General features: G+C 36.1%; 1 protein-coding gene across 1 annotated transcript; it reads left to right on the top strand.

Annotated features, from left to right (window-relative positions):
• Window positions 1–27,201, top strand: LOC109151325 (structural maintenance of chromosomes protein 6B-like). The gene is made up of 28 exons (XM_019299289.1): window positions 1–152; window positions 350–455; window positions 3,209–3,342; window positions 4,200–4,255; window positions 4,334–4,420; window positions 4,789–5,109; window positions 5,742–5,861; window positions 6,271–6,405; window positions 12,226–12,302; window positions 12,448–12,523; window positions 13,033–13,107; window positions 13,668–13,772; window positions 17,722–17,891; window positions 17,998–18,100; window positions 18,824–18,936; window positions 19,113–19,317; window positions 19,811–19,939; window positions 20,056–20,170; window positions 20,255–20,340; window positions 20,454–20,549; window positions 22,878–23,014; window positions 23,108–23,210; window positions 23,806–23,885; window positions 24,000–24,078; window positions 24,307–24,364; window positions 26,013–26,110; window positions 26,739–26,833; window positions 26,931–27,201. Exons 1-28 carry the CDS (start codon window positions 38–40, stop codon window positions 26,986–26,988), a joined length of 3,132 nt encoding a protein of 1,043 aa, XP_019154834.1. The 5' UTR covers window positions 1–37; the 3' UTR covers window positions 26,989–27,201.
• Window positions 27,202–27,564: the final 363 nt, after the last annotated feature.

The following is a 27,564-nucleotide window of genomic DNA, read 5'->3' as shown; positions in this document are numbered from 1 at the left end:
TTCTATCATAAGAAGAAGGTTGTTGCAAGTCGAATCTATGGCGAATCAAGCTGGTACCATTTCCAAAATCCGACTCGAAAATTTTATGTGCCATAACAATCTCGAAATCGACTTCGGAGATTCGGTCAACTTTATCACAGGCCAAAATGGAAGTAAGCTCTCTCGTCTCGTTCTAAGTAGTTGTGTCTTTCCTTTACCGCTGTTCAATGTGTTCTGTTTAGTAAGTAGAGAGTAGATGCCGGGAAAAGGGTAAGGCTTTCGGGGGATATATTTTGTGGTATAAGAAGCTGAACTGGCAATTGCTACTCTTAACATTTTCTTGGTATTGATTGATATTTGAATGCTTTAGGTGGTAAAAGTGCGATCCTCACAGCCTTGTGTTTGGCATTTGGAAGCCGTGCTAGAGGCACGCAAAGGGCAAATACAATGAAGGACTTCATAAAGACAGGCTGCAGGTTTGATGTTATCTGGTTCTGTCTCTTCTATAGCAGTACACGGTTGATAAAATATATGAAAGTAATTCTCTATCATCGTTTTATTAGGGCCGCCTCCCCGAGCCTTTTTTTTTTTTTGCCCCCCTCGAAACAAGCTTTCTAACTCCAATTGCATTTCTGTTGCGTATTATCTCTCCTTTCAAGGGGTTCAGGTTTTAGAGTGGGGTTTGGGAGTGATGTAACATTTTTATTCTTTGGATGTGTGGCACTCTATTGGATCCATTAGACTGATGAATTGTGGACTGTGGTGGTGATCAGGCAATTCCAAATGTCCGCAAGAATGCCACTTTACTGCTATTTCATATTTTTGTATTACTAGGAATCTGACTTTCCTTGGCCTAAGTGTAATGACACTGCAAAAGTAGCTTTCCCTTGTATACTTAAAAGTAACAGTGTATTGTTAACACTTAATTTTGGATTTTATCCATTTACTGCTTGTTTGACCTAGCTTATTTTTTTGGCATATTGTTGAGTTTGTCTCATATATGGATTACGAATAAGTGTTTGTCTCATACTAGGAGTAGGAGTGAAACGGGTAGACCTATTGTATAGGGATTGGATGCCTATAAATATATTGGTTGTATCCCTAAAGGGTGGTGTGTCACCACCATTACCATCACAAATAATAAGAGAATACGTTCACTCCCGTGGATGTAGGCACATTGCCGAACCACGTAAATCTTGCCTTCTTTACCCTTTTCTGCCATTGTTATTGTTTATTGTTCTTGTTAATCTCAAAAAATTGGTATCAGAGCACTGTTGAGATGACCAGTTCAAGTACAAAATTCAAGGTACCAAAATTTGATGGTACAGGGAATTTTGGGTTATGGCAGTCTAGGGTAAAGGATTTGTTGGCACAACATGGTCTTCTGAAAACCTTGAGGGCGGAAAAGCCAGCTAATTTAGAAGAGGATGATAAGGAGGAGTTGAAGAAACAGGAAGCTACGGACGTGGTACATGCTGATGACTCTTATTATAGTGAAGGTGACGTTCTAGCAGTTACAAGGAACAAGTTCGAACATGGTTTGGACTTATTGGATGTTTCTAGATGCTAGATGAGAAAGTGGTGAGGGGCGCTGTAGTGTTGGGCAGCGCGGATACCAAGAGGGGTCGTGGACCTGGTATCAATATGGGTCAATATTGGCTCGCTATGGATCGGGCTTGTCACGAGTCACGGCTGGTATCGGTATGGGCTTATATGGCCTCGGTATGTGCCGGTATGGCACTGGTTAGGGCCGATATGAGTTTGGTATGGGAGGACTTCTCGGGACCACGAAGAAGTTCGTGAACATGCACTGGGAAACGTTTGGTGCTGCGTTGTGCGTGTTGCTGGCCAGTGGTAATTGCTGGTTAGTGGAGCATTGGGCAAGGCACACGAGTTTAGTGTGACTTTGCAGGGGCGCTGTTGTGTTGGGGCAGCGTGGATACTAGGAGGGGATATGGACCTGGTATGGGCCGGATGCAGGAAGTCAGCTGAACGGGGCAGTTAGCATGAGTCGCGGCGGTATAACAGGTCGACGGCTGAGGGGCGAATGGCTTGGAACAAAGCGGTTCGTGTACATGCACTGGGTAACGTTTGATGCTGCGTATGCATGTGGCTGGCTAGTTGGGATGAGCATGGTTGTTCCTACCCATGTGTATATGTGAGACAAGTTTTTTTCTCCTAAGGGGCATAATTGTGAAGGTGAAGATGGTGAGATACATCTTTTCTCCTAAGGGACATATTTGCTAAGGTGGAGATTTGTTGAGTTATCTTTTTCTCCTAAAGGACATATTTGCGAAGGTGGAGAAGTCTTTTCTCCCAAAGGGTATATATGTGAAGGTGGAGATGGTGAGATAAGTCTTTTCTCCTAAAGAGCATATTCGTCAAGGTGGAGAATTGTTGAGTTATCTTTTCTCCTAAAGAACATATTCGCCAAGGTGGAGATTGTTGAGTTTGTCTCATATATGGATTAGGAATAAGTGTTTGTCTCATACTAGGAGTAGGAGTGAAACGGGTAGACCTATTGTATAGGGATTGGATGCCTATAAATATATTGGTTGTATCCCTAAAGGGTGGTGTGTCACCACCATTACCATCACAAATAATAAGAGAATACTTTCACTCCCGTGGATGTAGGCACATTGTCGAACCACGTAAATCTTGTCTTCTTTATCCTTTACTGCCATTATTATTTTTCTTGTTCTTATTAATCTCAACACATATCTACTTAAAAGATTGATAAACTAAGCCAAGCACTAACTTTCTAAAAATTTAAATTAGCTTTTTAGAGTAGATGAGCTAAATTACAATTATCTACATGTAACCCTGAATTTAGGCTTTTGGTAAAGGCTCTTTGCTTAAAAGAGGTTTGATCAAACTCTTAAGTTCTCATTTTTGTTCTGATGTATTCCAATTATTTACTATCAATGTATAAAACCACAGCATTGTTAAATTAATAAATGTCCTTTTTTCTAATTTTATGCTATCATATTAATGAACCAAGTTTCAAAATTAAATCATCCACACAATATAGGTATTAACAAGAAAGGATTTCAATGTGCATTTAGCCAAGCAAAATAAAAACTTGTTTAACAAGTTCATTATAAAAAGGATTTATCTAAATTGATCTATTTAAAGAAGTTACAGTTGGGCCAATTAAGCCCTGTGTCATACCAAGCTTATTGTGTTCTTTTAATTGTAAGATACATTAATCCCATGAAAACTTTTGCAGCTATGCTCTTGTACATGTAGAGATAAAGAACCAAGGGGAGGATTCTTTCAAGCCTGAAACATATGGTCGGACCATAATAGTAGAGCGCAGGATATCAGAATCTGCCAGTTCTATAATTTTAAAGAACCACCAAGGTTTCTTGTATTATTACTTTATAACTGGTTCTCACTGGATTGAAATTAAGGATTTTGTTCTTTGTAATTTTAATATTTTATTACTTTATATGAGCATTAATCTAGAAGCCTAGAAGGTATTGTACCCAAGTAGAAATATCCAGTTTGATTTGCTTAATATGAAGAATCATAGGAATGCTTTTATAATTTCTATCCTGTTTCTTAAAGATGCTTTTTTTGTGTACCAATTTGCTAGTTCCTCTTCATTCGTATTGGAGCTCAGATCATGCTATATTCCTGAAACACATGCTAAGTCTAGCTGTCTAGGATTACTATATATTTGAGCTTGATATTCAATCTACACGCAAACAATAGATTTGGGGTATAAATTATTTTTAATTTTTATTTCTTAAATTATGTAATACCATTGAGTGTAGTTAGTCTGTTAACTACTTGACTTTTATTTTTTTCCCATCTCCTTTTTCCTATGTTGTAATAACCAAATCTTCTTACATTTGGCATTCTTTCTGGTATCCTTTTCCATTCCCATCTCTTTTTGTGTATCATTCATCAGCAAGAAAGGTGCCATATTGCCCCTTCTGTTGAAGATTAGTAATTCAAACTTTCCAGTGTGGTTTTGAAAATTAACATCCTAGTTGGGAGTTCTAATTTTGCTACATTGCTGAAGCATATACTAATTTTAAGATTGTTTTGGTAAACATTGATGTTCTTGTCTGTGCAACCAATACCTTCAAGTATACTCATTTTCTGAGCTATTATTTTTGTCTATTTTCCTCTCTATTATAATACAATTTCTTACCTATGATATTCATTTCTGTTTCCGTTTTCCCATCTCCCCTCTATGTATCACTCTCCAGGCAAAAAGGTGGCTACTCGAAGAGAGGATCTCCATGAACTAGTGGAGCACTTTAATGTGAGAATGGGCCTTATACATGCCATGTGGAGTATTCTTTGTTGATTAAAGGCCTTGATCATTTGTTTGTTTTTGTAGATTGATGTTGAAAATCCGTGTGTTATAATGAGTCAAGACAAAAGTCGAGAATTCTTGCATTCGGGAAATGACAAAGACAAGTTCAAGGTAGGCAACTCAAGTTGCATTCCCCATTAGTATTTACTTTTGTTTGTTTGTTTTTTTGTTTTGTTTTGTTTTGTTTTTTTTTTTTTTTTTTTTTGCTTTTCTGTTGTGTTTTTGTTTGTTTTTTTTTGTTTATATATATATATATATATATATATATATATATATATATTTATTTATATATTATTTTCATCTTTCAATTAATTTTTTTTTGTTTTTTTGTTTTTTTTTGTGAAAAGTATTAAGAATGTGTTCTTTGCTCAGTGGAATTTGCCTAACCTTGATTTAGTTACGTAGTTACTAGTAACTAATTAGGATAGCATAGAGGCAAATTATGAGAATTGCATACTTACTAATATTATCTTATGCAGTTCTTTTTCAAGGCAACACTTCTTCAGCAAGTGGAGGATCTTCTGAAGGGTATTGAAGGTCACCTGTGTAATGCAGATAGTCTGATTGATGAACTAGAGAAGTCCATTAGCCCAATAGTTATGGAAATTGAGGAGCTGAATATCAAGATAAAAAGTGTGGAACACATAGAAGAGATATCTCATCAGTTGGAGCTGCTAAAAAAGAAACTAGCTTGGTCGTGGGTCTATAATGTAGACACTCAACTGCGGGAAAAAAGTGAGTTGATTGTGAAACTAAATGGACGGATTCCTATGTGTCAGTCCCAAATAGATCAGTGGATGGTAAGTGCTGCATTTATGGTTTTAATAAAGAAGGTTGCTCTGGAATAGTTATGCCTATTGGTAACTGACTAACTGCTGATTTATTATACCCATCTCTCATCTACTCTTGTTTTTTCTTGTTAGAGAATGGCATATTCCTCCTTTGGCAATTAATATTAATTTGTTCCCTTACTCCTACATCATTCCCATGGGTTTCATGTTGAGTTAATTAAGTAAATCCTCAGGTTGATGATTTATCTTTCTCTGATTGGTCTGTATTAAAGTATTATGTTCGCGTGTGATGATCAAAATTGTTAACATATGCTATTTCCTAAAATATTTAGCATATGTTAATATGGTACCCTATATTTGTATTATATTTTGCTTTGCAAAATGTGCTCCATCAACCATTAGGTGAAGAGTCTAAGAGTTGAATATTGAATCAGGTACTATTTCCCTCTTGGTTATTGACAAGTTTGGATTGGGTGATCACTATTGGTGACTTCTCAAAATGTTTTAAATGTTTAGACCTAGCAATGTATATTTGTTTTTTGGTCTCATATCCTTGCTTTTCTGGTATCATTTTTTGATCATATCATAGTATTGTACATATAATCAACAAACATCAAGAAATATATCATTTTAATGGGCAGAGAAGGATTGAGGAATTGAGTGATCGCATAGCCAAGAAAAATGCACAAGTTGCAGTTTTATTGGAGAAGACATCAGAATTCATGATCAAGAAGGATGATTTTAAGCAAAAACTTTCTTTGGTATGGTGCTTGCTTTACATTTTCCATTTGTGGTTTTGGATTGAGATCTATTGTGATTTTTATGAAAATGATTTACTTCTGTTGTGTAATAGTAAGGTCTGGTTTGGCTTGTGACCAAGTGTGCTGTTGTTGACACTTATGTCAAGAGTCCAACCTGGAAGCCATTTTGACATTCCCATTCTGTACTACCTGCATAATAGCATTTGATGGAATAGAATGTTCCATATATTAACGAAGAGCTTAATCTATTAGAGGGTGGATATATTATATATTTTATTCAGTTTCCTTAATGGAAAGAATTGTTTCCTGCATGCATACTGATACTGTTTCTTTGAACTGCTCTTGATTGTTCTATATGCTAACAAAACCATGATAATGTGATGTGTGATGTGTGGATTTTATTTCTTAGGCTACAAAAGCTAAGCTTGGCGTAGAAGAAGAACATGGACGTAAAGCCAATTACATTCAGACATTAGAAAAACGACGGAAGTTGCTGGACAGACAAATTCATGAAACTCAAGAGCAACATATTAGAAATACTCAGGTTTCTTTACCTCTTTGAATTAATGTCTTTTAGTTTTTTAATCTTTGGTTTTCTTAGAAAATGACAAGTTGAATTTCTTGTTTTACATCCTGTGAACTAATTAGTCTTAGAGAAACTTGAAGTATCATAATCTTACAATTATCTGAAGTTTTGGAAAGAAAGACATGAATGCAGACTCTCTTATGTGCCTCTCATAGCTTGTAAATAGTAGGTACTTGTAATCAAGTTTGTTAAGAAGCAGTGAAATACTGTTTTTATTAAGTTCATTAATCAGATTACATTGAGCTACTACATATATAGTCATACAAGGAAGACGCGGATAAAAGCTAAATAAATGTTAGGCTACTCAAGGTAACTACTCTTGATGGAGGCCATGCTGCTATGGGAATTAGGGCTGCTCAAGACTAGTATACAACATTTAGGAAAAGGCAAGACATATATCTCAACACTCCCCTCAAGTTGGAGCATATAAATCAAATGTTCCAAGCTTGCTACAAATGTATTCAATCCTAGGTTCAAAAAGAGATTTAGTGAGAACATTAACGAGTTGATCATTTGATTTAACGAATGGTGTAAAGATGTCTCCAAGATGAAACCTTTTCTCATATAATGTGGCAATCAACCGCAATATGTTTGGTTCTTTTGTGGGAGATAGGATTGATGCAATATGCAAAGTTGCTTGATTATCACAAATTAACTTCATAGAACAAAGTTGGCAGAAATTGAGTTTTGTGAGACCTTAACCCAAATTAGCTCACATATTCCAAGTGTCATTACTCGGTATTTTGTTTTTGCACTTGAATAGAGTTGTCAAAATTGGTTTTGCCTACTGGGCCAACCTGCCTCGCCCCCCTATATAGGTAGCGGTGGGTTTTGATTTTGGCGGCCCACAGAAAGAGTGGGCCTTAGAGGTCCACCCATAAAATAAAATAAAATGATATATATATATATATATATATATATATATATATATATATATATATATATACCTTTCATTTTATTTTATTATTTTTAGTGTTGTATATCGTGGATATTGGACTAGTAAAAGTCCCAAAGAAATTAGGATTTAATTTGAATGATGGTAGCAATGAAATTATAATATTATATATTAGAATATTAGATTAGTATATTAGAATATTATTATAGGTTAGAGAATATGACTTAAAAAGAATGTATCTATTAAACAATGAACTATCTTGTATATTTCTATATGTTCTGTGTGTAAATGTATAAGGAAGTATAGAGCTATTTATATAAGACAAGAATTAATCCTAGCCATAGATTTCAAACACCTAAAACTAAGGCTAAGAGAGATCCTCTCAACTAACTCCCTATTCCTCTAACATTCCCCCTCAAGTTGGAGCATCCAACTTGTTACATATGTATCACATGAACCATAAGACTCCACACCTAGACTCATAACTTCCAAGGCTAACGCTCAAGTCTTGAACCACTCGAACAACCTTCGAATCACATTGTGCCAAACCAGTCCACAACGCACCTTGTCGCACCAACAACGCTTCTACGGAGCCAACAAAAGCTAGGCCAATCACCACAGCGCCGCATCTGCCTCTCACACCCTACACCCTTATCACCGCTGCCTAACACCACAACGTACTTGCCACTCACTCCACAAACCGTTAGCGCTGCTAGACCACAGTGCACCTGTCCCTCTCACCATGCACCCTTATTAACGCTGCCTAACACTACAGCGTCTCCCTGGTGCATGCACGTAAACTGATTCACTCTGAATCATTCTTCAGCCGTCGGCCTCCCCCACGGCATATTCCAGGTCCGCCCCACTCCTGACACCGTGTTGCCCACTCTTGCAACACCCCTGTTTACGCACACTGAACAAGCTGCACTTAACTCAACTCAGACTCTAGAATTGCTCCCATACCAAATTAACTTAAAGCGACAAACTATGATAAACAAAACACAAAGCTCAAGACTTATTAATACGATAAACAAAAGAACCTACTGCCTAATTATTTTGTAGCCATGAGACCACCCAACTTCACTTCATGGACCTCCCCTACCATCTCTCTTGGCTGATACCAGACTGGTGAACAAACAGATCCTCGCTGCTGTTGTCGGGGGTTATGAACCCAAACCCCTTCTGGTCACCGAACCACTCGACGCAACCCTTCATCCTCTGCTCACTCTCCTCAGCCACTTTTTTCTCACAAACCCTACCTCTCTCTCTCGCGACCAACAGTAACCTTCAAGTTTCCCAGTTGGAATTTTTGCACCACTTACGCAGCAGGAGATGCAGCAATCCAAAATGCAGAAGTCCACAATGCAACAGTCCAAACAAACGCAGTAGTGAAGTGAAGACCGTACAACCAACAAACACCTTCGCAACACCGGACTACACCACCACTGCAGACGTACTGGGCGTTCAGAGGCGAGCCCAACGGTACCGGCTTTGACCGGAGTAGTCGCCAGAGAACTCCGCACGCGCCGGCGCGTGGCGTCGGAAACCTAGGACCGCGGCGGCGCTTGAGGACTCCGGTGGCTGCTCCGCCTCTCCCGCCGGCGTGAGTCGCCTCCTCTTTCCGACCAACACCCACTTCCCAGTCATCTCAATCTCGCTCTGATACCATGTTAAACAATGAACTATCTTGTATATTTCTATATGTTCTGTGTGTAAATGTACAAGGAAGTATAGAGCTATTTATATAAGATAAGAACTATTCCTAGCCATAGATTTCAAACACCTAAAACTAAGGCTAAGAGAGATCCTCTCAACTAACTCCCTATTCCTCTAACAGTATCGAACTATGTACTAAAAAAGATTGTTGGGTTGGCTTGGCCTGCCCAGCCTGCAGGCGTTGAAGGGGGTAGGGCGGGCTAGCCAACTCCTAGGACCTTTTAAGTAGTGGGCCTCAAAGGCCTGCCTTGCCCCCCGCGGCCTGCATTGACAACTCTACACTTGAGCATGCAGCCACATCATGTTTCTTGATTTTCCAAAAAACAAGATTACCTTCAAATAGAATACAATATCCAAATGTTGATGAATTGATCTCCTATCCCAAGGGCATCCATCCCTAAATGCATTTGTATAACCAACAATTTTAGTACATCAATAATCCCTATAAAGCAACCTTATACTTGAGAGGTGTTTTCACATATCTTAAGGTTTTGATGGTTGCATCCCGATGACTTTGACATGTCTCTTGCATAAATTGACTAACTACACAAACAACAAAGGAGATATCTGGATAGGTGACAGTTAAGTATTTGCCAACTAATCATCAGCATCTACTTGGATTGGATAATGATTCCCCCTATCTTGTAAGAAGTTTAACATTTGGATCCATGGGTGTTAATTGGCTGTTTGGCTTGCTATTTGTCATACTTGTTGCTTCAAGAATGTCCAAAGCATATTTTCGTTGGGACACAACGCTTGGATTGAGCAACCTCAATAACAAGAAAATAATTCAATTTTTCGAGATCTTTTGTATCAAAATGTTCGATTTATTCTGTCTATATCGTCCCTTTTAATAACAATGTCATCAACATAAATCACAATATATATGCTTTTTCTAGTTAGACGTTTATAAAAGATAGAATATCAACCTTGCTTTGAATCATGGCAAATAGTTGAACACTATCACTAAACCTCCCAAACCAAACATGGGGGATTGATTCAACCCATAGTGAGAGCATTTGAAGCAACATACTAGATTAGTTTTTGTCTGGCCCACAAGACTAGAGGGTTGCTCCATGTACACTTTTTCTTGTTTGGGGTATTGATCTGCCTATTCATTCTACTAGGATATGAGGCTCTTGAGTGTGCCCTAGTTGACATGATTCACATTCTATAGATTTTAGATTTGACAAACTAGGAAAAAGTTGGCATAGTTTATTGAGGCTAGGATGTCCTAAATGACAATGATCATGAAAAGGTAAAACATTAGATTGCTGTAGTAGATTGCATAGTTGGGCTTTAACTCTTTCCCGAACATTTCTTTCATGCTAGATTTCTTCTATTTATATAGTAAGATGATCAACAATTTCTTGTCCCATAAACCATAGTTCCACTGCAAAGGTCTGATCTTGATAATTTTGGGACCCCAAGTTTCTCATTGGTGATGACTAAGTTCCTTGAGAGATTTGGTATAGACTTTATGCTGGGCAGGAACATTCTCAACAGTGTTTAAAACTTCATCTTCAGTCATTGTTATTAGAAAAATATGAAAAAAACCATGGAGGGTCGCGGACAACTAGACGAGACGAGTTGATTTGGAGAATTTGGCCGGAAAAAGTTGCCTTAGAAGATCTCACTCGCCAGTGCATGGCTTCAGAGGTTTGTCAGCATGCAGGTGCATGCGGGGACTGTTTCTGAAATAAGATGGGCAGAGTCGCCTGCCCTCCTTTAGAAGGTTTATTCCACCAATTTAGTGAAGAGGGCTCCCAGCTGTGCACAACTGAGAAAATGGTAGAATAATGAACAATGTTTGTCCTGTTCATCTCTAGAAAATTGAAGGAATTTCAGTCCCCAGAGGGAGAGGCTTTTGATACCATTGTGAAGAAGCAATGAAATATTGTTTTTATTCAGTTCACTAATCAAATTATACTAGTCTGCTACATATATGTCATACAAGGAAGGCACAGGGATAAAAGCTAAATAATTGCAAGGCTGCTCAAGGCAACTACTCCTAATGGAGGCCATGCTGCTATTGGGATTAGGCTGCTCCAGACTACAGTGTACAAGATTTAGGAAAAGACAAGACATATACCTCAACAAAGTTATTAGGCAATATATCTAGTTTCATATCTTCTCTCTTTCCCTCCCATCATTCTACTACTTAACACATCAAGTTTCTTCCTCAGTGGTGGATGGTATTTCGGGTGAGCTTACTTTTTAGGTCAACAGTAACTGCGCACCTTCCATTTTTGGCTCTGATTTTCATCTTTACAAAAGTCAATTAGCATTGCATGTCTTCTCCAATATTCCAATTTGACCTGACCTTTTTGCAGTGTACTTAAAATAAATTTGTTTGGTGTTCAAAATTTTCGAGTGAGACAGTTGCTCATCCATTAACCCAGGATGTCAAATTTTCTATATTATGTTTGTATCTTGCTGAAGAGGTGTTACTTTGGTTTTTTCTTCTGGTTGTTGGTTGCCTATGGCACTTTTGAAGAGCCAGTTCTGCACCTTAGAAGTCTTTTTAGTTCACTATTTATTCTTCAAAGACCAGATCTTCTATGCATGCTCCTGCTGTAAACTGCAATATTGAACATATAAAGCTATTAACTTTAAATGTGAGTTTACATAGGTGTGCTCGTGTAATCTGTATTTGAAGTATACAGATTTGTTGTACTGTTTTAAATTTGTTATGAGGTCAGATATCTTGTTTTATCTTGCTATGGTTAGTTTGAGACCATGGCAATAATGCAGGGCTCTCAGGGGTGGTTGTTCTAGTAGTGGTGGCAGTAGTAAATGAAATCTGATGATGGTGTTTTTTTTTTGCAAATAATGTAAGTGAAACTTGGAGATTAATCAGATGATTGTTATAGGAGTAACTGTAGAAGGTTGGGGTGTTTCCCTTAGTGAAGACGCCAAGACGGTATTGTTTGAATCAGTCTTGGTGGAGACAGAGATGGTGAACCTGTGGACCTGGCTCTGATGTTGTCTTTTTTTACTTTCTTTGTTTTAGTTTCCTTTTTTGCTTTTCTGTTCTTAAATTTCTACATTATCTATTTTTATTTATTTTTAATTTAATGGCAATTTGATATGCCGAAAAGTCTCTTAATGTAGTGTTGTAACATCAAAGATGAAATGGTCTTCATGTTTTTAGTCTTAATTTGTAGGCAGAAGAGCACGAGATGGAGGAAAGATTGAAGGAGTTACAAGAAGATGTGGACAATGCTTGTTTAATACTTCAAAGGTTAAAAGCAGTTTTGTAATGCAAGGCTATGAATTTGCGCTTTGCAGTCTCACTCATGCCATATGAGAATTGTCAACCTGATGTAATGTATGCATATGGTCTTTGTAGATATCAATTAGTTCTAACATAATTCAATGGTTTGCAGATTGAGAGCTGAAGAGGATGCCCTAGAAGTAAATATTGGAAAAACAAAGGATCAAGTGAATGCTATTATTGGTGAAGTATGGTCTTCTAACTGTTGTTGTCTATGGTCTTATAGAATTTTTTGATTAGTTAATAAAAAATTTATTCATAAGAAAAAGCATATAAAGATTGCACCATGACGAACAAAGTCTACTTTCAAAAAGAAAAAGAAAAAAGACAGCACTTGCTTACATTATGTGAACTTTTGATGAAAAAATGAACAAGTAAACACTTCATAAATGCAGCACACCCAACCTTCAAAAATTAAATGATGAATAATATTTATAAATTTTGATGAACATTTCTCAACTGTGATGAAAAGTAAGGTAGATGGGTCCATGATGTAATTTGTGGAATGCAATAATGGAGTAGTTTCTCTTTCATTTGTTTCTGTACATGTGTGTATTGTATGCCATTATATTGTGCAATAGGAATTTAATTTTATACTAATGTTCTTTGAATGACTAGAATATAGAACTCTCATGATAATGCACATATCATTTGTACTTTCCTGCTTGAATAAATGAATTTATACTTTACTTTTTAGATTCAGGAAAATGAAAAAGAGCTTTATCGTATTCATAGGCACATTGGTGATCTTCAACTTAATAGAACCAGCAAGGTAAAATTTATTTTTAAGCAAATTTGTCCTTTTTCTTTTTCTTTTAGTTTCCACTGTTAGAAAAACTATGATTGTAAGTTTTTCTTTTGGGACCCAGTTACTAAATTTTTTATGGCTTTACTGATTATCTAAATGATAAGTCCACTGTTTCTAACTCATTTTCTGGCCAAATAGACCTTAGATTTCAGCAAGTGCCTAAAAATAGAACATGTGGTCCTAATTTTAGGTTGTGTTGAAGGTTGCTTGATATATGTAGAACACGTAAACAGACTATGTACTGTATATCTATTGAACTCTGATAAATAGGAAACTGTACTAGATAGGTATATTAGTATTATAGTATATATACATGCTAGCAGAAGAGTAAACCAAGCTCTCAACCACTCATTTCAAATTCAAAACAGTAGTTGAGAGCTATTCTCTCAACCTCCCTCAACACTCTCTAACAATATATAAAGCAAATAATTTGTGGATAGTTTACAAATTTAAATCATGGAAACTTTTGGTTTTGTATTTCACTTCAGTTAATTAGTTGTTTTTTTTTTTCCCTCTTCGCTCAGGTTACAGCTTTTGGAGGGAGTCGAGTGACTCATCTTTTGAAGGAGATTGAAAGAAATCATAAAAGGTTCAAGAGGTCCCCAATTGGTCCTATTGGTTCCCATGTGGTATGTGTAATGGAAAATACAAATGTGCATTTTCAACTTTGCTGCTGAATAAAATAATTTTGTTTTTATTGTTTTCTTAGATGCCTAAGATTAAGAACTTCTACATAGTGTTGCATTTTATCTTTGATTCTTTTTCCATAGCAAATTGTTTCATGAAAATATTATTTTTAAGGTTTCAGCTGTTGCATGCTGTTTAGCAGCGATACTTGTATCCTCGTTGGTTCATTAAAAATAATGGAAAATGTTTCAGTTTGTTGAAAAACTAGTTTATTGATCTTATCTTCTTCAAATGTCAAGAGAGCACAACTATATATACACACACCAAGGCTAGGCCAACAGACAAGAATACAGAAGTTGAGACACAACACTTGTAAAATGAGTCTTGAAACTAAACAGTTATAATGTGCATCGTTCTCAACAGTCCCCATCAAGTTGGAGCGTATAAATAAAATGCTCCATTCCAAGCACAAGGAGATTGTTTGATGCTTTTTTTCACTTGTAAAAAGCCAAACAGGTTGTTATAGGCTAGGATCGCGTCAAAGGCATAGAAACTTAGGAATACAAAACGAAGCTTTTCTGGAGTGCTTCTTCTCCCCAAATGAAGCGTTTTTGTGGAGTGCTTCTTCTCCCCCAAATGAAGCGTTTTTGTGGAGTGCTTCTTCTCCCCCAATCTTCCCTTCAATAGGAAGCCCAAAATACAAATTTCCCAGATCTCCCTTCTTCAAATACATAGATACCTATTTATACACATAATAAAACTACCCACTACTCCAACTACCCCACTACCTTAAACTACTCTAACTACCTAAGGAAGTGGTCATCCCACTACTACTACTTCTACCACTATAATAATAATAATAATAATAATAATAATAATAATAATAATAAAGTGCCCCATGATCATGGTTATATCATTGCCGCACCCATCAAAATCACCTTGTCCTCAAGGTGATAATTAATGAGACGTAACTCCAAAGCTTGACCAAATCTGCTTCTGTATATTATCAAAGGCATCCTCTCTAAGCACTACTAATAATAATAATCTCTCTTGGACTAGTCTTGTGGTGAACCGATTTCCTTGGCGTGACTAATTAATCTACAACAGCAAATTAATTGAGTCAGCAGCAACTGTTGATTTTGGAAGCAATTCTGCGCAATTCTTGGTTGGCAGCCGTTGAATGATCCATGGCGACACCATGTTCCCTAGCTTTCTTTTGTCAATTCTGGGGATTAGTTTTGTTCGCCGGCAGAATTTCGCTTCGGTCAGCAGTGCAACTGGTTTGGTGGTAGCGGGCGCAAAACTGTTGAGTGTTGTTGCTGTGATTTTTCTTCTTTTTTTAGTTTTTTCCTTTCGTTTTGGGAACAAGCCTGAAAATAATTTTTTCAGGATGATACTCTCAACTGAGCTATCCTCGCAGGGAAGTAACAAAGTCTGATATGGATTGTTCGCCCATGACGACTGGCTCTGATACCAATTGTTATAGGCTAGGATCGCGTCAAAGGCATAGAAACTTAGGAATACAAAACGAAGCTTTTCTGGAGTGCTTCTTCTCCCCAAATGAAGCGTTTTTGTGGAGTGCTTCTTCTCCCCCAAATGAAGCGTTTTTGTGGAGTGCTTCTTCTCCCCCAATCTTCCCTTCAATAGGAAGCCCAAAATACAAATTTCCCAGATCTCCCTTCTTCAAATACATAGATACCTATTTATACACATAATAAAACTACCCACTACTCCAACTACCCCACTACCTTAAACTACTCTAACTACCTAAGGAAGTGGTCATCCCACTACTACTACTTCTACCACTATAATAATAATAATAATAATAATAATAATAATAATAATAATAATAAAGTGCCCCATGATCATGGTTATATCACAGGTATCAATGTAACCAATACCAAAAATCTATGTGTAACCTTTTTTTTACATGCTGAGCTTTGTGTTATTCCACTTGTCTTTCGAGGCCCACCTTCAGATTCAAAATTGTCAAATGTGACCACTTCATCACTTGAAGTGACCAGATTAATGTCTCATGGATCTGGTATGACAAAGTGATGGTTTTTAGGAAATCACAGAAAAGTGAGTGGTTTTCTCCCCTTGAGCAATGCACAAAGTGAGTGCTTTTCTTATAGAGGATGAATTGAAGAGTCAAAGACCCATCACCCATCAATCATCTTTTTCTTCTTCAATTTATCAGTTATATGTCATTCCATTGCTTCCTCAATTATTCCTAATCGTTGACCATCCCTTTTTTTTTCTCTCATTTTTCAGAGTGCTAATTGTCACTTGGCTGAGTTACACCAAGTCGCCAGTGCTATTAATTTTTGAAGAGGCATAGTTAATCTTTGGAGAGTCAGGAGAGTTCTAAACTCCTAGAACTCTCTAATGAAAAAAAAATTGAAAGCTTTTCAATTCTCAAGAGGCTTAAATACTTAATAGTTTTCTAGTTATTATATATAAAATCAATTCTAGAACTCTCCAAGGCTCCAACAATACATAAATTCTCTTGATTCAAAATTCTATAATTAGTTAATATATAATTATATGTTATTTGGTAGATAGCTTATCCTATGATTTATCAATTGATGTTTATAGATTATAAATATGAAGTTAGGATTATGGATTATTATTAAGATAAATTCTTAATTAACAAATTAAGGATTATAGATGATTAAGAATGATTCTTACTAAGAATATTAACATATTAATTGATTTAATGATATTCTCAAGTGACTTAACTTAGGAATTTTAAATTTTTTCTCCTGGGCTTTGCGCTTCCACTTTAAAGCAAAGTAGTGCCTTGTTGCTCTTAGTGCACTATTGCTTTTAAATTTTGTTGAAATTATACACCATCTGCAACCAACCACTGTTTAGGTTATATCTAGAGTAAGACGGTGAGGATTTCAAGTAGACTTGGTTCCTATTTGTCTTGCTATAGGTGAAAAAGTTTCAAGTGTCTTGGATGAGTTAAGAGGTGGCCCTGAATTATTGGGACATTCATTCATGGAATTTACTTTCATGCGGGAGATGATTTCTTCATTGGTATGCATATGGAAAAGGTGATGATGGTGGTAGTGGTGTTGATGTTTTGATAGTTGAGGTGATGCGGTTACTTAGCTATGATTATGGACTAAGACATGATGATGGAATGACTTAGAAAAGGTAGGAACAGGAATTGCCTTATCATGGGAAACATAGGGTTCTGCCATGAAGTTGGATTTGATAGTGGAACTGATAGAGTGGTAGGAAAGAATGGAGTGGACTCGAAAAAAGTTGCATCAAATGAGGTGTAGAAATGCTTTTACTCAAGGTAGTAGCATCATTAACCTTTTTGAAGATGTGAATACCTTACAAACACATTTGAGGGATTTGGATATAGATTAGGACAATACAAGTACACCCGAAAACTTGTAATGGTAATTCATTAGGTATCTTAGGCATTCGGTTTGTGGACTAACAGAGTAACAGGAATGGTGTATATGGCAGCCCCCAAAATTTGCTTAGGACATTATAATGGATAACTATAGTGCGAGCTGTTTCAACTAGGTGTCAATTATTCTGTTTAGCTATTCCATTTTGCTGAGGAGCACCTAAATAAGAAGATTCATGAAGAACCCCTTGCGAGGACAAGGAGTTAGTAAAGGGTGATGAAAAATACTCTGCTTTATCACTGCGCAAGACCTTTATACTCCAAATTGATTCTTGATTTCATTGTAGAATAAAAAAAACTAGAATATGGAAGTTGTCTTTGCTGTTTTCCTCCATGTTTCACTATGGCTGTATCAATTATTTGATTAAAAGGAAGTACTGTAGAATTAGTTTAGTGAGTTGTGTATGACAGTTGGTAGTCTATGAATAGATCTTTTCTGCTAATCGGATTTCTAATTAAGTATATTGATGTACTGTTTATTAATGGTTACTTTGTTTTCTTCAATTTGTGCTTTATAGACCTTGGTTAATGGGGAGAAGTGGGGAGCTGCAGTAGAAAATGCACTTGGAAGGCTGCTAAATGCTTTTATTGTTACAGACCATAAAGACTCTCTTGTTCTAAGGGCATGTGCTAAGGATGCCAACTATGGCTCCCTTCAGATTATCATATATGACTTTTCAAGACCAAGGTTGAGATATGGTGTACTGTTTACAATGGGACCATCTGTATTATCAACATTTTGGGTTTAAATTCTGTTTGTGCTATTCCTCAAATGTTGACTTTACTTATTGTAGGTTAAATATTCCAAGCCACATGCTCCCTCAAACTGGTCATCCAACTACAATTTCCGTTATACGCTCTGAAGAAGATGCTGTATTTAATGTCCTAATTGATATGGTAAAGTTTCAAAAATTTATCCAAGTGATGTTTACTTTGAAGATGCTGCATTTTGGTGTGTTAGCTATTGCATGTTTATCTATGCTTTCATCCATTCTGAGAGTAATCATAATATCATATACAACAGTCGATTTGTCCATGTCCCACAAGGTAGAACCCTTCCTCCATTGGTGAATCCAATTCATTAGCAATGGGGTCAGCTGACCCACTGAAATTATAAAATGTCGTCTATGTAAGTCTACAATCTTATATTCATTTTATATGTGTTATGCTGAGTATGAATTTGATTGAAAATATCAAATGATCCACTTAAAAAAATGTAAAAATTCTATAAGTGGAGTCAAAGTTTTATACTAATCTTGGGCTGAATAAAAAATATTAGAATATCATCAGAAAATGAGAGTGATGGCTTAGTTGTAATAGGGAAAATAACATTTCTTTCAATTTTCAAAATTTCTTCAATATTAATTTCATATTAATAAAATTATACAGATTACATGTGTGTGTTTGAGTCCACTGAATTAAAATCTTAAAGTTGCTACCATCACCGGCTTACCCCCTGCCCAAAAAAGCCCTACCGGCCTAACGTTTACAGTTACATCAGATCAAAATCAGCATAATCTTAATGAAAACTTGTTTCACATTCATGTTGCTCTCCAATTAATGCCTATAATTATGGACTAATATATTTTCAAAATCATGAAATATGTTGTATTTCACTAGGGTAATGCTGAGAGACAAGTTCTTGTTGATAACTATGGTGATGGAAAAGTGGTTGCTTTTGAGCAAGCAATTGCAAATTTGAAAGAGGTTTACACTTCTGATGGATATAAAATGTAAGTTGACTTATAATAGTAGTTTGTGTGGTTTATCTATCAAAAATCAATTTGTGAGGAGTTGATGCAAATTATGGCTTAAATGGATTGAACTCGTGCATTCAATAAGTATAATAGGTTAAATTTTATTTCAATTAAGAATGCATTTAGGTAATTATTACTTTATATGTTTGTAGGTTTTCCCGAGGTTCAGTGCAAACTACTCTTCCACCAATGAAGAATGCTAGAACCGGACGTCTTTGTGGTTCATTTGTCAATCAGATAGAGAGTCTTGAAAGAGATGCATTAATTGTAAAAGAGCGCAATGAAAAATCTAAGGTATTGAAGAGGGGATATGATGAAGATCTTAGAATTCTCAATGAGAAGAAGCCAAATACTAAAGTAAGTTGCGTGCTTACTAATTACTAATTTGTATATGAATGTATTTTGCTTAGTTTCCTATTTTGATCACTTAATGCACTGGCTTTACTTAACTATTTACATATATACACAAACATATATTATTGCGAAAATATTTTAATCTTCAGCTTAGACAGTTCATTGAAGATTGAATTTCATCTTATGATAAATTGATAATAGTTCTTCCCTAAACCATTTAAATGTGAGCAGAAATTATATGTATGTATGTGTAGAAACATTATAGAAGAGGTGGATGCTTGGTGAGTATTTAGGTGGATTTATTTCTCATTGACTGTTATTTGGCTGGAATATTTCTGAATTTTATTGACACCTGTTACTTCAGAGAACCATATCTTCACGGATTTTTCATAATAAACTAAAAATATTGACCAGTTTGATTTCTAAGTTGATCAGTTTTAGTTATAAATGAAAGACATACTGTTGATATAACTATTCATTCCTTTGCTTCATATAGAGGATGCGGAGTGAGGCTGATCGAGACTTGCAGTCTAAGGAATTCCGCTTAAAAGATTTTAAGAAGTCACGGTTTGCAGAAACTTGTACCACAATTACATCCAATGATGAACTTCTTCAGGAAAAATCGGTCTTTCCTTTAAATCATTCTCATAGTATAAATCCAGCATGTTTATTATTATTGTTATTATTATAGGCAAAAAGGATTCTAATTTAGTGTTATTTTCTTTTGAAACTAACGTCCAGAAAATCGTCAATGAGATTCAAGAAGAGGAAAAACTTCTGGAGGAAATTCAGTCGAGATTGAATAAAGCGGAAGTTAAAAGAAATAATTTAAAGATGTCGCTTGAAAATTGGTGTGGTATGCCAATTTTTTTTTTTTCATTTCTTTTTAATCTGCCTATATCACAATATATACTGTACATGCCCATACATTAGAATGCAGAGTCTGCAAATAAGGGCAAGGTTGCCTTGGGAAATGCAGAAGATGAGCTGAAGGACATAGTAGAAGATCTAGGCAATGCCAAATCGGTCTAGCTTATTTTACATGCTTTTCATTTTTGCTTTCCTTGCTGAAGCTTTTTTTTTCCTGATTATATTATTTGGAAATCACAAGTTGATTACAATTCAAATTGTTTATTCAGAAGAAGAATTATTATGAAGGTGTCATGAATAGCAAAGTCTTAAATGTACTCAAGGAGGTGGAGAAAGAATATCAAGAGCTTGAACATAGCCGTGAGGTATGCTTCTGACCTTATTTTGTGGTCATAATAGTGAAACTTAAGTCAGAGAAATACAAGGACAGTGAGTTTCTTTTTTCTTTTCCCTTTTTTTGGAGAGCGGGGGTGGGGAGTTAGACTTGACTGATTCACCTTTCCAGATCTTCCATTGTTCACTACAATTGGATATGGTTATGATACAAACCATGCATAAAAGGAAAGTAATCAAATAATCATTCAAATGGCAGAATTCAGGGAAGAATACAATCAGTGATTAACTGATTATGTAATTCCTTGCTTATTTTATGGAGCATGTAATTAGGGATTAACTGATTATGTAATAAATAATTGGTGCTCCTTCCTTGTTTTACATATGGTAATAGATTATAAATAGGGACACATCTATTAGAAGAGACGGCATCCAGTGTAATTAGAACAATTAAGCTCTAAGTAGCAGAGGGCTGGAATTTATTATTGCTGGAGGGATATTCTTAGAAGTCCCTTGGTTTCTTTCTTTTGTGTTTCTTGGTTCGAATCCATCCTGTTTACTCTTATCAGGTTATGTCTAGAATCCATGTAATCCAGAACCTTTGTTTAACCTTGTTAGACAAGTGACGGGTAAACTGTATTACTGTATGTTCACTGTACAGAAAAGAAAAGCTATATATACAAGCTAAGGAAAGACCTATGCCACTTATTTCAAAATTCAAACTCAAGGGTTGAGAGTAATTCTTTCAACGAAACCTGACTTCTAACACTCCCACTCAAGATGGTGCATAAATATCGAACATGCCCAGCTTGTTACATATATATGACATCTGACTCCAACTCAGTCCTTTCGTGAATATGTCAGCTAGTTGATCACCACTACAAACATGCACATCAGATATCAGTCCTTGTTGCACTTTCTCTCGTATAATGTGACAATCTACCTCAATATGTTTCGTCCGCTCATGGAAAACTGGATTATTCGTAATGTGTATAGCTGCACGATTATCACACCACAACTTTATAGGCAGCTCCACTTCTACACCTATCTCTCTTAGAATATTATGTACCCAAATTACCTCACTGGTCACATGAGCCATAGCTCTATACTCGGACACTGCACTTGACCGTGCCACAACACTTTGCTTCTTACTCTTCCACGGAATTAAATTGCCTCCCAAAAACACACAATACCCCGTCATTGACTTCCTGTCGCTAGGCGAGCCAGCCCAATCTGCATCGGAGAATGCCTCAACAGCTGTATGTCCATAATCAGCATAAAGGACCCCCTTTCCAGGTGCACTCTTCAGATATTTCACAATACAAACTGCTTCCCAATGAGTTCGTGTAGGTGAGCTCATGAACTGCCTCACCACTCACTGGAAACGCAATATCCGGACGAGTAATTGTGTGGTAGTTTAGCTTCCCTACCAGTCTCCTATACCTTTCTGGATCTTCAAACACCTCCCCCTCATCTGCTACAAGCTTGACACCTTGTTCCATCGGCGTATCACACGGCTTTGACCCAAGCAATCCAGTATCACCAAGAAGGTCCATCACATATTTCCTCTGTGAAAGAAATATGCCCTTCTTTGAGCGAGCAACTTCAATACCCATAAAGTATTTTAGTATTCCCAAATCTTTAGTATGAAACTCAGCTCCAAGGAAGGACTTAAGAACACCTATTCCGTCTGCATCACTACCTGTGATTACAATGTTATCCACATACACTATCAACAAAACACACCCACGGTTAGTATGTTTATAAAAGACAGTATGATCACAAGCACTCCTCAGCATTCCAAACTTCATAATTGCACTGCTAAACCTCCTAAACCACGCACGCGGGGACTGTCTCAGACCGTACAAAGACTTCTTTAACTTGCACACTTTCCCAGTCTCCCCCTGAGCTACAAACCCTGGTGGTTGCTCCATATAAACTTCTTCAAGTAAATCACCTTGTAAAAGCACATTTTTGACATCTAGCTGATATAAACTGTATGTATTCACTGTTACTGTATGTTCACTGTACAGAAAAGAAGAACTATATATACAAGCTAAAGAAAGACCTATGCCACTTATTTCAAAATTCAAACTCAAGGGTTGAGAGTAATTCTCTCAACCAAACCTGACTTCTAACAAACCTTGTTGGTTATGAGAAAGTTCTCTGATGGTTAGAAGTGACCTGCTAGGGTCCTGGAAGTCTAAAAATGCAAAATTAGACCTACTGCAGCGAAATTATTCTACCCATCTAAGGGTGATAGATGTGACCTTGAGTCCCACATAGTTCTTTAAAAGTGAGGCAACCCTGAAAAGTGAATTGCATTACGTGCCCTCTTCAACTGACTGGCTAAATTTCAGGAAAGCTACAGAAAAGCTTCAATCATATGTTCTGAGAGTGAGATTGACAGTCTAGGAGGCTGCTCTGGAAGTACACCAGAGCAAGTTAGTGCCCAACTTACAAGGCTAAGTAATAGACTCCAACAAGAGAGTCGGAGGTCAGGATTTTAATATTTGTTATTTTATTTTTTCATGATATATTTGGTTCAATAACATGCTGATACAGTATCCTTATGAAAACTTTTATACAGACACCCAGAATCTATTGATGATCTGCGAGTGTTGTATGAGAACAAGAAGCGAAAGATATTTAAGAAGCAGCAAACATATAAAGCGTTTCGTGATAAGCTTGCTGTAAGTGTCTTTTATCCCTTGTTATTTCAGAATTCTGACAAATGCTTGGACTGGTAAAAACATGTCCTCAATTTTTCACCTTTTTTAGTTTTGGTAGTGGCTATATGCTGTTTGGTTAGTTACAAAGAATCCTCTATTATGGAGAACTCCATCTTGATTTGTTCACAATTGTCAAACAAGAAAAATAATGATAAAAATAGAAATATATTTCTGGATATCATCCGAGTAGTTTCCTTCAGTTTTCACATTTATGTCTCAACCTGAATACTGTCAAAAGCATTCTCTTTCCTCTCAAGTGTGAAATGTTATGAAGTGTAGGGGAAAAAGATTAAGGGAAGGACTTGATTTCTTCAGAACAAAATGTTCTGGATAATGATTTTGGATCTGGCATATATAGTTGAACTTTGTTGCATGCATGTGAAACATTCTAAAGTTTGAGTTCCTTCCAAAGTGGAAGGATTTTGCTAGTGTGAGCCATGCATCTCTTCCTATAATGTTGGTAGTCTCCTTGTTTAATAGGAAAATAACTTCTATCCTATTGCAATGCACATCATAGACTTTTGGTTTCTGATTTTTATGCTGGTTCTGGTCTCAGGCTTGCCGTAAAGCGCTTGATTTACGGTGGAACAAGTTTCAGAGAAATGCCAGTCTCTTGAAGCGCCAGTTAACTTGGCAGTATGGCATCTGCTGTTTAAATGTCCATGTTACATGGCTATTGTTTTTGTATTTAACATTTAAGATGGGCTGCAGTTTCACTTGTTAATTATCTTGATTGCCCATTTTTGCTAGATTTAATGGCCACTTGGGAAAGAAAGGGATCAGTGGGAAAATCATAGTTGATTATGAAAAGAAGACCCTTTCAATCGAGGTAAGTTGGGAATGGTCCTAATATATTTGTACTTGTACATGCATGCGCGCTAAATTTTGATGATCTGAAAATTTGGCGTTCTTTCTGGAGCTTTTGGGTAGTTTTCCTATGGGAATTTCTTCTTCAAATCATGATGGGTTTTACTAGGTCAGATAGTATGTGCCATGCCATAGTAATGTGTTATTCAAATTTAACCTTTCAACTTTCTTGCATCTTTGTCATTTACAGGTCACAATGCCCCAAGATGCATCAAGCATCTCAGTTCAGGACACTAGGGGGCTTTCAGGTTTCCTTGTTTATGTTTATGTGTGTGTATTAATATCAATTTCACTTATGTAGTTATGTGTATGTATTTGTGTGTTACATAATTATTATATAATTTTTTAAAACCTGGCAGTAGTTTGGACCCCTGCAATATCTATTAATATATAATCCCAATAGAGTATTAATAGATGATAGAGACCTATGCATGCTACAGTTTCACATGGCCGAAACTTCTCTGAAGTCCTAGCCATCTTCAAACTGGACTCCAAAAGTCTATACAGAAATAATAGTATCACACCCATTGGTGTATATTTGAATTGAAAAATGAAACAAAAAACTATATAATCAAATATCCAATGAAAAAAAAAAAAAAGGCTACAGGTTAAAAAGCTGTTGTTGAAATTCTGGCTATCCATGATCTAGTTACTGTCTCTGCCACTCTGGTATTCCTCCCAACCCTTTGTTAGAAGCACACTTAGCCTCAGACTCATAGTGGCATGACCAGATAGGGTTTGAAACCTAGAGTTGTGACAATTCTCCCCCAGCTAATTTATTTGATGCCATGGTTACATACTTACATGTTAGTGAGCACATGTTTGATGTTTCCAAAATCAACCTATTTTAGTCAAATTCTACTTCCCTTTGCTGTCATTCCGATTACTTGCACCCAACCAATGGCACAGTACCCTCTTTGTCACCCACTCACCCTTCCAAGGCATGGTATAGAATCACCAACTGTCCTCTTGATAGACCTAGTGCAGTACTTATCAACTGTTGAAATTGAAGGATTGAAAGGCTTGGCAGGTGGCAAATAGCGACCACCTGCCAGTTTGGCGAAAGGTAAATATATGAAAACCACAATAAAGTACTAATTAGTAAGCACACAACTTAAGTAATTTGCAAATTGCAATTTCTCATTGACACTTCTATGCTCTTCATCATATCAACTCTTTGAAACCTTAGATTTTTCATTGTGGTCTTTTACATTTGATGCATCTCTTTCAAGACTCTATCTGATTGCCAAATGAACCACAAAGATGTCCAGTTCTGCATTCTTCATTGGTGGAAGAATAGTTTGCACTGAACCTCTGGAAAACCTACAAATATATAAAGTTATTGTTATTTAAATGCATTCTTAATTGACTTCATTTGGTCATTTGTAATTGAGGCATCTGTACATCCATCACTAATGTAACTACTCTTTTTTTTTAGAAACAGAGTAGCTAGAAATCCCACTGTACTTCAGGCGCTGAAAGTGGAATTAGTTCTTTTAAGATAATAATACTTTATGTAGATCCTTAAGTCATGTTTTTCAAAGTTATACTAATTAATAATGTTATTCTCATATCAAATTAGTTTAATTCACATTTTGAAACTATTAAGAGTCCCACATCGATAAAATAAGAGTGAACATATGGGTTTATAAGACCATGGGTTAGACTAGCTAATTGGTTAGATTCAATCTTTTAGTGTGGTTTGGCCCATGTGCATTATAATCCAGTTGAGTGACCTGACTGAAGTCTATCCAATTCAATAGTCATTTAAACAAATGGGATGGAGGCTATTTTATTTAGTAAGCTTGTGATGATGCTTTCCTAAGCATTTAATGAGAATTTTTGTACTGGTTAACTCTTTATTTCATTTTGTGACTTTTTATGATGTTTACTCAGGGGGAGAACGCTCTTTCTCGACTTTGTGCTTTGCACTTGCCCTTCATGAAATGATAGAAGCACCTTTTCGAGCTATGGATGAGTTTGATGTGTTTATGGTAAATCTTTTAGTTTGCAACATTTTGAGACTTTGCACCAAGTTTCTTTTATTATTAGAAAGAATGTTAGTCTTCTCGCTAGAAATTGTTCTGGATCATATTTCCTTGCATTTGCAAAATTCAAAATATGGATGCAAAACTCGCCACCTCCTTTTCTCTTGTTTCATCTTCAAATTCCTCCACGAATATTTTTTCCAATCAGAATCTCAAATTATTTTGGCATTTAAATGTCATGTTCGAATTTGCTGTGGGGAACCAAATTATGCCTTTGAGGAACCAAATATGTGGAGAATTGGAAGTAATTAACAGAAAATTTACTTGTTAAGGATGAATACTGGTAATAAATTTCTTTTATTAAGGAATAAATCCAACCATGGTATATAGTACCTTGTTAGCACTATTGCTCAATAGGAGAGTATTTAGGTTTATTCCTTTTCTTGCTAATTAGGCCATATGGTTCCCTTCCCTGTATTTGTCAATTTACTTTTCTTGTTGGATGTCAAAGATTTTCTTTCAGCCATGGGATGAGAGGTTTTCGGTTTCTGAGTGGCAATAGTCATTGGCAACCAGTTTTTCCACAACTTGAAGATTATGTTGAAAATTCATTGCTTTATGGTTGGGTGTGCAGGATGCAGTAAGTAGAAAAATCAGCCTGGATGCTCTTGTTGACTTTGCATTGGCTCAAGGATCTCAGTGGATATTCATCACACCTCATGACATCAGGTAATCTAACAATCAGGCTTTAGTGTTTGATTTGATCCTGAGGTCCTGCCATTTCAAACATCCAATTCTGATGAACATTTGATATTTTTGTTGTCAGTATGGTGAAGCAGGATGAGAGGGTGAGGAAGCAGCAAATGGCGGCTCCTCGTGCATAACTACTCTGTTGGTGTATTATCTTTTTTGTTGCTCAAACCAGAATTGAGTTGTGTGTGGAATACATCAAATCTTCTGACCATGATAACCATGATGCTTCACATGAAACCCTGATTTATGTTATTTTGAAATTTGAAGGGGATGTAACTTAATGCTCTCTGGCTTTATGTTCATGTTTTCGATTATCGCATTGGTTAATTAAAGTGCTCATTACACTAACTAAAAACATATTTAAACCGCTTTTTATCTATTGGTGATTTATACTTTTTGCATTAATCTATACTATCTATACTATATATAAAAAATAAAATCATAAACTTTAACTTTCCGCCTAAATTTCTAAAAAATCTAGTTTTCTAATAAAATATACTGTATTATTTTATATTATAATTCTAGGTTAAAATTTTTATTCTATTTTTTTTGAAAAGAGGTTAAAATTCTTATTCAAATATTATAAAATAGTATAATACAATTCCTAATAGAATATATTGTTTATTACTTTTGGATTTGTACTATAATTCTACATTAAAATTCTTATTCGTAATACAATAGAACTATATATATATATATATATATAT

The sequence above is a fragment of the Ipomoea nil genome, unplaced genomic scaffold (genome assembly GCF_001879475.1).
Source record: "Ipomoea nil cultivar Tokyo-kokei standard unplaced genomic scaffold, Asagao_1.1 scaffold2283, whole genome shotgun sequence".
Classification (NCBI taxonomy): domain Eukaryota; kingdom Viridiplantae; phylum Streptophyta; class Magnoliopsida; order Solanales; family Convolvulaceae; genus Ipomoea; species Ipomoea nil.
Note: the sequence above shows the minus strand (reverse complement) of the source record. Positions and strands in the feature narration are given on the sequence as shown.